The sequence below is a fragment of the Pseudophryne corroboree genome, chromosome 11 (genome assembly GCF_028390025.1).
Source record: "Pseudophryne corroboree isolate aPseCor3 chromosome 11, aPseCor3.hap2, whole genome shotgun sequence".
NCBI classification, from domain to species: domain Eukaryota; kingdom Metazoa; phylum Chordata; class Amphibia; order Anura; family Myobatrachidae; genus Pseudophryne; species Pseudophryne corroboree.
In genome coordinates, this window is record NC_086454.1 from 311,527,107 (window position 1) to 311,539,229 (window position 12,123).

Genomic DNA, 12,123 nt, shown 5'->3' on the forward strand with positions numbered 1-12,123 from the left:
CATCCTGCGTGACACTGCAGTGCCACTCCTAGATGGGCCAGGTGTTTGTGTCGGCCACTAGGGTCGCTTAGCTTACTCACACAGCTACCTCATTGCGCCTCTTTTTTTCTTCTTTGCGTCATGTGCTGTTTGGGGAGTGTTTTTTGGAAGGGCCATCCTGCGTGACACTGCAGTGCCACTCCTAGATGGGCCAGGTGTTTGTGTCGGCCACTAGGGTCGCTTAGCTTAGTCATCCAGCGACCTCGGTGCAAATTTTAGGACTAAAAATAATATTGTGAGGTGTGAGGTATTCAGAATAGACTGAAAATGAGTGGAAATTATGGTTTTTGAGGTTAATAATACTTTGGGATCAAAATGACCCCCAAATTCTATGATTTAAGCTGTTTTTTAGGGTTTTTTGAAAAAAACACCCGAATCCAAAACACACCCGAATCCGACAAAAAAAATTCGGTGAGGTTTTGCCAAAACGCGGTCGAACCCAAAACACGGCCGCGGAACCGAACCCAAAACCAAAACACAAAACCCGAAAAATTTCAAGTGCACATCCCTAATACCCATCACTTCTCTGCTTCCTCCTGCTTAAACCCATCACTTCTCCGCTTCCTCCTGCTTATACCCATCACTTCTTACCTTCCTCCTGCTTATACCCATCACTTCTCACCTTCCTCCTGCTTATACCCATCACTTCTCACCTTCCTCCTGCTTATACCCATCACTTCTCTGCTTCCTCCTGCTTATACCCATCACTTCTTACCTTCCTCCTGCTTATACCCATCACTTCTCTGCTTCCTCCTAGGTATACCCATCACTTCTTACCTTCCTCCTGCTTATACCCATCACTTCTCACCTTCCTCCTGCTTATACCCATCACTTCTCTGCTTCCTCCTAGGTATACCCATCACTTCTCTGCTTCCTCCTGCTTATACCCATCACTTCTCCGCTTCCTCCTGCTTATACCCATCACGTCTCTGCTTCCTCCTGCTTATACCCATCACTTCTCACCTTCCTCCTGCTTATACCCATCACTTCTCTGCTTCCTTCTGCTTATACCCATCACTTCTCACTTTCCTCCTGCTTATACCATCACTTCTCCGCTTACTCCTGCTTATACCCATCACTTCTCCGCTTCCTCTTTCTTATTCCCATCACTTCTCTGCTTACTCCTGCTTATTCCCATCACTTCTCCGCTTCCTCCTGCTTATACCGATCACTCCTCAGCTTCCTCCTGCCTATGCCCATCACTTCTCCACTTCCTCCTGCTTATACCCCTTACTTCTCTGCTTCCTCCTCCTTATACCCATCACTTCTCCGCTTACTCCTGCTTATACCCATCACTTCTCACCTTCCTTCTGCTTATTCTCATCACTTCTCCGCTTCCTCCTGCTTATACCCATCACTTCTCCGCTTCCTCCTGCTTATACCCATCACTTCTCCGCTTCCTCCTGCTTATACTCATCACTTCTCTGCTTCCTGCTGCTTACACCCATCACTTATCCGCTTCCTCCTGCTTATACTTATTACTACTCCGCTTCCTCCTGCTTATACCCATCACTTCTCCGCTTCCTCCTGCTTATACCCATCACTTCTCCGCTTACTCCTGCTTATACTCATCACTTCTCATCTTCCTCCTGCTTATACCCATCACTTCTCAGCATCTTCCTGCTTATACCCATCACTTCTCAACATCATCCTACTTATACCCATCACTGCTCATCATCCTCCTGCTTATAACCATCACTTCCCCGCTTCCTCCAGCTTATACCCATCATTTCTCAGCTTCCTCCTGCTCATACCTATCACTTCTCAGCTCCCTCCTGCTTATACCCATCACTTCTCAGCATCTTCCTGTTTATACCCATCACTTCTCAGCTCCCTCCTGCTTATACCCATCATTTCTCAGCTTCCTCCTGCTCATACCTATCACTTCTCAGCTCCCTCTTGCTTATATTCTTCACTTCTCAGCATCTTCCTGCTTATACCCATCACTTCTCAGCTTCCTCCTGCTTATAACCATCACTTCCCCGCAACCTCCAGCTTATACCCATCATTTCTCCGCTTCCTCCTGCTTTTACCCATCACTTCTCTACTTCCTTCTACTTATACCTATCACTTCTCCGCTTCCTCCTGCTTATACCTTTCACTTCTCTGCTTCCTCCTGCTTACTGTATTCCCATGACTTCTCCATTTTCTCCTGCTTATACCCATCACTTTTCAACTTTCTCCTGCTTATACCCATCACTTCTCAGCTTCTTCTTGCTTATACCCATCACTTTTCAGCTTTCTCCTGCTTATACCCATCACTTCTCAGCTTCATCCTGCTTATACTCATCACTTCTCAACTTCTTCTTGCTTATACTTATCACTTTCCCGCTTCCTCCTGCTTATACCCATCACTTCTCAGCTTCCTCTTGCTTATACCCTTCACTTCTCAGCTTCCTACTGCTTATACCCATAAATTCTCAGCTTCTTCTGCTTATACCCATCATTACTCAGCTTCCTCCTGCTTATACCCATTAATTCTCAGCATTGTCCTGCTTATACCCATGACTTATCAGCTTCATTCTTCTTATACCCATCACTCCTCAGCTTCCTCCTGCTTATACCCACCACTTCTCAGCATCTTCCTGCTTATACCTATCACTTCTCAGCTTCCTTCTTCTTAAACCCATAACTTTCCACTTCCTCCTGCTTATACCCATTACTTCTCAGCTTTCTCCTGCTTATAACCATCACATCTCAGCTTCCTCCTTCTTATACACATTATTTTCCAGCTTCCTCCAGCTTATACCCATCACTTCTCAGATTCCTCCTTCTTATGCCCATCACTTCTCAGCTTCCTGCTGCTTATACCAATCACTTCTCCATACCCCTAGGCCAAAAATTTCTTATTGATGATTTTTGAAAAATGTTAAATTAAGTAAATTGAGCATACTTGGCATCCTTAGATTCAGTTATGTGGTGATGGACAGGGTTGTACTTCTGCTTGTCCACATTTTTATGATTGGCAGCCATTAGCACTGGTTTTGCCTATCACTTTGATCCATAAATATCTTGATTTGGTCCTGGAACCCCAACTCGAGGTACCCCTTCAAGAGACTCGTCATTTGTGGCAACTGAGGGTGGGAACCACTGACCTAACCCCAAATACAAATATTATCACGCCCATGTCATAAGTAAAGTGAAATTCTCAACTATCTTCTCAATATGATGTTGCAATGAAAATTGGAACATAAGGCTTCTTTGTTAAAATTATACCAGCAGCATCATAGGTGTGGCTCTTATGGTATTGATGTTAGCTATTATATAACTGATTGTATTGAGGATTCAGCACTTTTTCATAGGCGCCCGGGATCAGAATTCCCTTCATATTGCCAAGCAGCAGCCTTTTTGTTTTACACCTGTCTGGACAGAGAAGAGACTCTGAACCCCGAAACCTGGGAAAAATAAAGGAATGGCATCACACAGGAATGGCTCCAGCTATTACATAAGCCCTATCCAGACTGTATAATGTATACAATAGTGAATATTTATAATTGCTCAGTAAATTTATTTTCACACAGCATGTAATCTTTCCGATCTGTGTGGATGGCGTCGTTTTACCCAAACCGGTGGAAGAGATATTGGCGGGGCACGGAGTCAGCCCTGTCCCCTTTATAATTGGGGTGAATGAACAGGAATTTGGTTGGCTTATTCTAAGGGTAAGAGGTCTGTATGTGTTTCCTACAAGTCTTATTGCAGGAGAAATGTAAAGGAACTGATCCTGTCTGTTTTTAAGTCAGAACTTGAATCTGTCCGGACTAGCTGACGGGATGGACATGGACACTGCTGTGAGAACCCTGCGCATACTTGCTCCAATAGTAAGAACTTTCTTTTCCACAAAAATATTATTGAGGGAGTTAGGATATGCAAATCTTGTAAGTGGCACCATGATCTGCTGCGGGACTGGTATATTTTGTTGACAGTCATCATGTCAACATTCATGAATGTCAACGTAGCAGGCAGCTCCAGTGTTGTCTTCTGGGTCTGGTGGTGACATCATGATGACTTCCGGTGGTAATAGCAGTGACTGTCATTAATCCTAACTCCAAGACCTCCCCTTCCACAGCCTAACCCACCCCCTAGTGACTATATTTCCCCCTAATGCTTAACCCTCCTCCCCCAGTGCCTTTCCCTCCCCCTCCCTTACCACAGAATAACCCTCCCCCTGATGCCTAACCCTAACCTACTGTCCTGTAGCTTAACTCTTCCCCTAGTGCTTAACCCTCCAACTCCCTCAGTGCCCTACCCTCCCTCTCCCTTATGACAGCCTAACCCCCCCCTAGTGCCTAATCTTCCCCTCTAATGCTTTACCCAGTGGTTCCCAAACTGTGTGCCTAGCACCCTGGGGTGCCTCAGGACACTAGCAGGGGTGCCTTGGATTTGTGGTCCAGGACCAATTCAAACTTTTTTCGTTCAAACTAAAATACAAAACCAGTGCGTGTGGCTACCAATTAAAAAATATGAGGACAAACAGAAGCAAATATTGTCCCACACCACACTAAAGAAACTAAGGATGACACATAAACATAATTTACTTATTGTGTTCTAAAATTCTCAATAAGAAACTTTTGTCCTAGGGGTGCCGTAAAAAAATACTGATACTCTAGAGCACCATGATCCAAAAAAGTTTGGGAACCACTGGCTTAACCCTTATCTCCTGTATTTTAACCCTCCCCTTAGTTCCTATCTTTCCCACTAACTGTCCCCCTAGTGCCTAACCCCTCCCTCTCCTTCAGAGCTTGACCCTCCCCCTTCCCTACCAATGCCAAACCCTCCCCCCTAAAGCTTAGCCCTAAGCCCCTCCTCAGGCCACCTACACAGTACCTAATAGTAGGCCTGGTCACTTTTATGGTTTACATACTAGCAGCTAATTGGTTCCTGAGCTGGTTCTGAGTGTTCTCATTGTTAATTTCGTAGGATTTTATTTTCACATTTATGCCGCTGGTGATGGAGGAATACTTTGGTAACACAAATGACCCTCATGAAATAAGAGACCGGTTTGTGGATTTGACTGGCGATGCGTTTTTTGTTATACCAGCCCTGAAGACTGCAAATTATCACAGAGGTACGAGGATAGTTACAACTCAGCATAAACTTGCTGAGGAGGTCATGTATTAATATAATAAATGAGAATTAGGAGCGCTGGATCTGGAGCAGGAGAGAAGTAAATATCCTTGATTACAGTATACTATATGTACTGTTCCTTATACCTTTGTATTACCACTAGACGCCGGGCATCCTGTGTTCTTCTATGAATTCCAACACCGCCCCTCGTTATTCCACGATACAAAGCCGGACTTTGTGAAAGCAGACCACAGCGATGAGGTGATCTTTGTGAGTGGCGCTCCATTCTCGACAGGACAACATGTATATAAAAGTAGGTCATTTAAGGTTGCACCCTTGCTTAGGCTTTGTGTGATGTCATGAAATCTATTTCATTGAATGGACTGATAGCAAACACAGGGCCTGACTGACGATGATTGAATATTTTCACCCCAAATTAATGACTTTGGCTTCCTGAGTTTGTCTTCTATGATCACTGTCATGACTAAGGTTTTGTGAACCCGGTGTAGTGAAGTCTGTGCGGGCGACTGGAGGATTATGTGAATACTACCACTGACCTGGTTTGGAAATGTTGTGGACTCGAGGATTCTTCCGATGACTGGGAAGAGGAACCGCGGCAGAGATGGCCGAATCTAGGCTCTCCTCATACAGGATTAGGTCGGCAGACAGGAAGCACGTGGGGGCGCTGAAGGTCTCCTGAAAGACAGAACTGGAAAGGCTCTGATGAATCAGTGAAGAATACCAGGTTCAACTGTGCTAAAGGGCACGGGGTGCTTGGAGACACTGAGGTGCTTGGGGACACTGAGGTGCTTGGAGACACTGAGGTGCTTGGAGACACTGAGGTGCTTGGAGACACTGAGGTACGTGGAGACACTGAGGTGCGTGGAGGCACTGAGGTGCGTGGAGGCACTGGGGTGCGTAGAGACACTGGGGTGCGTAGGGGTGCTGAGGCACGGAAGTGCTGGAAGCACGGAGATGCTGAGGCACGGAGGTACTGAGGCACGGAGGTGCTGTGGCACGGAGGTGCTGTGGCACGGAGGTACTGAGGCACGGAGGTAGGGAGGCACTGATGCACGGAGGTACTGAGGCACGGAGGTAGGGAGGCACGGAGGTACTGATGCACGGAGGTGCTGGAAGCACGGAGGTGCTGAGGCACTGAGGCACGGAGATGCTGAGGCACTGAGGTAGGGAGGCACGGAGGCACTGATGCACGGAGGTGCTGGAAGCACGGAGGTGCTGAGGCACTGAGGCACGGAGATGCTGAGGTGCTGAGGCACGGAGATGCTGAGTCACGGATATACTGAGGTGCTGGAAGCACGGAGGTGCTGAGGCACGGAGATGCTGCGGCACGGAGATGCTGAGGCACGAGGTACTGAGCCCTGGAGATCCCAACTACAACAGTAGTAAAACTGAAACACGACAGCTGTGGTTTTCAGTGGAGAACACGGAATTCAGTACTGTGCCTTTAAGACGAAACATTGCAGCTGTACCTTTACATTGAGACTCAGGGAAATGGTGAAATCAAATGGCAACACACAAGTAAACCAAACGGTAACAAGGGAGCAGAGTTTCCACAGGAACTTAGGTACAAAGGTTACCTTTAGGGAGCTCAGCTTAAGACCCACACAAGGCTGTATGTGACACAAGGAACTGGCCCACATTCCTACTCAGCCTCCTGATTTATACTTCCTGGTCCCTGATGATTGGTGGGCAGGATTAGGTGATGTAGAGAGTCTCAGGCTGGTAGAGGATTGGACAACTCTGGGTCAGGTGAAGTCACTGTCATGTGACTACTCTAGAGGAGGCTGTGAAGTGCAGCGAGGCCTAGCAGGCCGAGAGAACACTTAAGCCTGAACTTCAGATTACTGAATTCAGCCTCACACAGGAGATCACCACAGGTGGAGCTAATTAACTATTACCTCTCAGGCAGAGAACTGTAGGAAAACTGACAAGCTGTTTAACTCCGTGAGTGAAAAGACACAGGATCCAGGACAGATGGCAGGGGTAAGTCACCAAATATAAAACCTACAGTCAGGATTGTGACAGTATCCCCCTCTTCAAGGGTGGACTCCGGACACCCATCTTGAATCTTAGAGGAACTTGAGAAATTCATACAGAAGAATTTAGGACCTTCGTGGATGCAGATTCCAAAGGTTTAGGACTAAATTCTTTAACTACAGCGTTACTAAAAGTCTGTAAGTCATGGAACACAGGATCATTACTCTCAAAGAGCATGTTGGCCCACTCCAAAGCTCTTCCTCTGAATGCCAGGAACAGATATCGAGTAACGTTGGAAGGAGTTATTGCACCCAAAGGATCAGACTCCATCCGAGAGAGAAATTGTTCAACCAGAGCGGCATATTGCAATAAATCTCCATCAAAGTAAATAGGTGGAAAACCATCAGACGAAAGCTTAGAGGATGAAACTGAAGAAAGCTTTGGCTGGACGAGTAGGACTGGATTGGATCCGAAGATACTTGAATTGGCTGGAGCCAAAGGAGACGGACCAGGCTGCTCCTGGAGTATTGCTGGACCGGCTGGAACCGGGACGGACTGACCAGGCTGGGCCTGGAGTATAGCTGGACCGGCTGGAACCGGGACGGACTGACCAGGCTGGGCCTGGAGTATTGCTGGACCGGCTGGAACCGGGACGGACTGACCAGGCTGGGCCTGGAGTATTGCTGGACCGGCTGGAACCGGGATGGACTGAGCCCTTTCTTCACGGGGCTGAACTAAGGCAAGAGCCCCCTCTTCACGGGGCTGGGCTGAGGCAAGAGCCCCCACTTCACGGGGCTGGGCTGAGGCAAGAGCCCCCACTTCACGGGGCTGGGCTGAGGCAAGAGCCCCCACTTCACGGGGCTGGGCTGAGGCAAGAGCCCCCACTTCACGGGGCTGGGCTGAGGCAAGAGCCCCCACTTCATGGGACTGGGCTGAGGCAAGAGCCCCCACTTCACGGGGCTGGGCTGAGGCAAGAGCCCCCTCTTCACAGGGCTGGGCAGCACTCTGTAGAATCTCTGGCTGGGCAGCACTCTGTAGAATCTCTGGCTGGGCAGCACTCTGAAGACTCTCTGGCTGGGCAGCACTCTGAAGACTCTCTGGCTGGGCAGCACTCTGAAGACTCTATGGCTGGGCAGCACTCTGAAGACTCTCTGGCTGGGCAGCACTCTGAAGACTCTCTGGCTGGGCAGCACTCTGAAGACTCTCTGGCTGGGCAGCACTCTGAAGACTCTCTGGCTGGGCAGCACTCTGAAGACTCTCTGGCTGGGCAGCACTCTGAAAACTCTCTGGCTGGGCAGCACTCTGAAAACTCTCTGGGGCTGGACGCTCTGAACCCCTCACTGGGGCTGGACGCTCTGAAGATGCCCCTCCTGGGGCTGGACGCTCTGAAGACGCCCCTCCTGGGGCTGTGGACACGGACTCCTCTGTGACTGTAAATGGCTTGAACATTCTTCTCTGGACACCCAACTTGGGATAAGGTCTTTTAACCACTGGACCCCAGTCATAAATTTGAGTCTCTCTCAGAAGAGTAGCATTCTTGATACCCCCGTCAGCAGCAGAAGGATCGGATACTGTGGATGACTTGTAGACATGAGCACTATGATACTGAGATTTGTCACTATTACCTGGCTTGCGAAGAATGCAGTCTTTAACAAAATGACCAGAATTTCCACAGTAAAGACAGAGATGTAGCTCCTTACGCCGCTGACGTTCAGCTTCAGAGAGCTTGGGCCGTGGATAGCTCTGATGAAAAACTTTCCCTTGCGCAGAGGAAGAGACTCTATTAACTGGATGGGACAAAACAGGATCAACAACGTTGGTAGTATTCCTGAAGAGATCAGGCATCACAGAAAGAATACTAGGCAAAAGTTCTTGTAACTGTAGTAACATCTGGTAGAAAATCTGCAGTTGGTCAGAAGTCCTAGTGCAGAAGGTCAGAGAATCTCTGGAGGACGAATTCCGCTGCAGACACTGTGCCAATCGATGCTGAGTCGACTCCAGACCTTCCAAGCGTCCTGCAATATTGCTTAGGAGGTCATGCGTCAGACAAACACTTTCGGCCGGGTCCATGTGGCCAGTTCCTACTGTCATGACTAAGGTTTTGTGAACCCGGTGTAGTGAAGTCTGTGCGGGCGACTGGAGGATTATGTGAATACTACCACTGACCTGGTTTGGAAATGTTGTGGACTCGAGGATTCTTCCGATGACTGGGAAGAGGAACCGCGGCAGAGATGGCCGAATCTAGGCTCTCCTCATACAGGATTAGGTCGGCAGACAGGAAGCACGTGGGGGCGCTGAAGGTCTCCTGAAAGACAGAACTGGAAAGGCTCTGATGAATCAGTGAAGAATACCAGGTTCAACTGTGCTAAAGGGCACGGGGTGCTTGGAGACACTGAGGTGCTTGGGGACACTGAGGTGCTTGGAGACACTGAGGTGCTTGGAGACACTGAGGTGCTTGGAGACACTGAGGTACGTGGAGACACTGAGGTGCGTGGAGGCACTGAGGTGCGTGGAGGCACTAGGGTGCGTAGAGACACTGGGGTGCGTAGGGGTGCTGAGGCACGGAAGTGCTGGAAGCACGGAGATGCTGAGGCACGGAGGTACTGAGGCACGGAGGTGCTGTGGCACGGAGGTGCTGTGGCACGGAGGTGCTGGAAGCACGGAGGTACTGAGGCACGGAGGTACTGAGGCACGGAGGTACTGAGGCGCGGAGGTAGGGAGGCACAGAGGTACTGAGGCACGGAGGTACTGAGGCACGGAGGTAGGGAGGCACAGAGGTACTGATGCACGGAGGTGCTGGAAGCACGGAGGTGCTGAGGCACGGAGATGCTGAGGCACTGAGGTGCTGAGGCACGGAGATGCTGAGTCACGGATATACTGAGGTGCTGGAAGCACGGAGGTGCTGAGGCACGGAGATGCTGCGGCACGGAGATGCTGGAAGCACGGAGATGCTGAGGCACGAGGTACTGAGCCCTGGAGATCCCAACTACAACAGTAGTAAAACTGAAACACGACAGCTGTGGTTTTCAGTGGAGAACACGGAATTCAGTACTGTGCCTTTAAGACGAAACATTGCAGCTGTACCTTTACATTGAGACTCAGGGAAATGGTGAAATCAAATGGCAACACACAAGTAAACCAAACGGTAACAAGGGAGCAGAGTTTCCACAGGAACTTAGGTACAAAGGTTACCTTTAGGGAGCTCAGCTTAAGACCCACACAAGGCTGTATGTGACACAAGGAACTGGCCCACATTCCTACTCAGCCTCCTGATTTATACTTCCTGGTCCCTGATGATTGGTGGGCAGGATTAGGTGATGTAGAGAGTCTCAGGCTGGTAGAGGATTGGACAACTCTGGGTCAGGTGAAGTCACTGTCATGTGACTACTCTAGAGGAGGCTGTGAAGTGCAGCGAGGCCTAGCAGGCCGAGAGAACACTTAAGCCTGAACTTCAGATTACTGAATTCAGCCTCACACAGGAGATCACCACAGGTGGAGCTAATTAACTATTACCTCTCAGGCAGAGAACTGTAGGAAAACTGACAAGCTGTTTAACTCCGTGAGTGAAAAGACACAGGATCCAGGACAGATGGCAGGGGTAAGTCACCAAATATAAAACCTACAGTCAGGATTGTGACAATCACTGATTACAATATAAAACAATAATTACACAAATACACTGATTCTCATCTCCCGGCTTCTCTCCCGAGGTGAGTTCACAGAGAAAGAAGAGGTTTTAAGCAGAACAATGATGAAATACTGGGCTAACTTTGCACGATCTGGGTAAGGAACCTGCCTTATGTTTTCTGTCTCTTTAGAAAACAACAAAATAATAATCCCAAAAAGTCCTCTAATTTTTGTTACTGTTTGTCCGAGTGTGTCTAATATAGTGTGTGTGACCCGCATCTTGCGTTTCATTATCGGTCATGCGATACCAGCTCACTGTATATGTAGTTACAATGCAACATCCACTTATTTTCTCAACACCTGCAGGAACCCCAATGGACCTGACCTGGTACAGTGGCCGGCATATGACGGAGATGAAGGGTACCTTGCAATCAGCTTAGAGCAGAAAGCAGCTACGAGGCTAAAGAGAAACAGGCTCAGATTCTGGACAGAGACCTTCCCTCGGAAGATGTCGGAGGAACAAGGAGACCACGTAGGGTTGTAGGTTGGAGATTCGTGCAACCTGTGGTCTCTTCTGCTGTTGTGGAACTCTGCAAGTCCTATACCGCACAGCTGTTGGGGGGGAGGAGGAGACAAGTTACCTACCTCAGATATATTTAGATATGGAAAAATTTCCAATGGATTCAAATATTTGTTAGGTTTGGTAAAGCTCAGGGCAATCACCGTTGTTCAGATTCAGACAGCAAATTTAAAAAAAAATAGACAAATAGAGAACATTTTTAAGAATTAAGAGAAAAAATTGTCTAATTCAGTCAGTTAGTCAATATTTTTCATGACATTTTAACATTTTGTAAAGATGAAATATGATTAAATGTTGAATAAAAATGTGTATATATTTTATTGTTGCGCTTGTATGACCTGTAGGTGTCGCTGTTGCCACCGCTGTTCATAAGGTAGGAAGATTGGAGGCTGGAAACAAGCAGTGGGGCCCGGGAGCGGGTTCGGTTTTACTCGGTTTTTCTCGGTTCTCAAAACGGCATCTTATTGGCTATCCAAAACACGTGACATCCGTGAGCCAATAAGATGCTGTTTTGAGAACCGAGTAAAACCGATCCCGCTCATCACTAGGCCCCTGATAATACCCCTAGCTGGTGGGTGCCAGGGTAATGGAAAATCTATTTGATTTGTGTACACATGAAATGCTTGACTTCTTCTTCCCTACCTAGAGACCAGTCTTCCAGCTCGAGCATTTTCTCTATGTCCTCCAACCCATGACACTAATGCATCTCCTTAACAGGTTACTTAGGCCTTTGTAAGAGATCTGCACAAGCATGGATCCTTGAAGGTGGAGGGCTGACATGGGTTAATATTGGAGGTAAAGAGATGATGAAGTTG

General features: G+C 48.1%; 1 protein-coding gene across 2 annotated transcripts in view; it reads left to right on the forward strand.

Moving 5' to 3' along the window:
• The window catches only part of LOC134969575 (carboxylesterase 5A-like), a 66,498-nt gene extending 54,872 nt beyond the window's left edge, over positions 1-11,626 (forward strand). The window contains exons 8-13 of one of the 2 annotated variants that reach the window (XM_063945619.1): positions 3,561-3,698; positions 3,780-3,857; positions 4,957-5,104; positions 5,267-5,416; positions 10,812-10,884; positions 11,095-11,626. In XM_063945619.1, the coding sequence (XP_063801689.1) occupies positions 3,561-3,698; positions 3,780-3,857; positions 4,957-5,104; positions 5,267-5,416; positions 10,812-10,884; positions 11,095-11,272 (765 nt within the window). In that variant the 3' untranslated portion in view covers positions 11,273-11,626. The remainder of the gene's footprint in view (positions 1-3,560; positions 3,699-3,779; positions 3,858-4,956; positions 5,105-5,266; positions 5,417-10,811; positions 10,885-11,094) is intronic. The other variant, XM_063945620.1, reaches the window with a different exon arrangement.
• Positions 11,627-12,123: the final 497 nt, after the last annotated feature.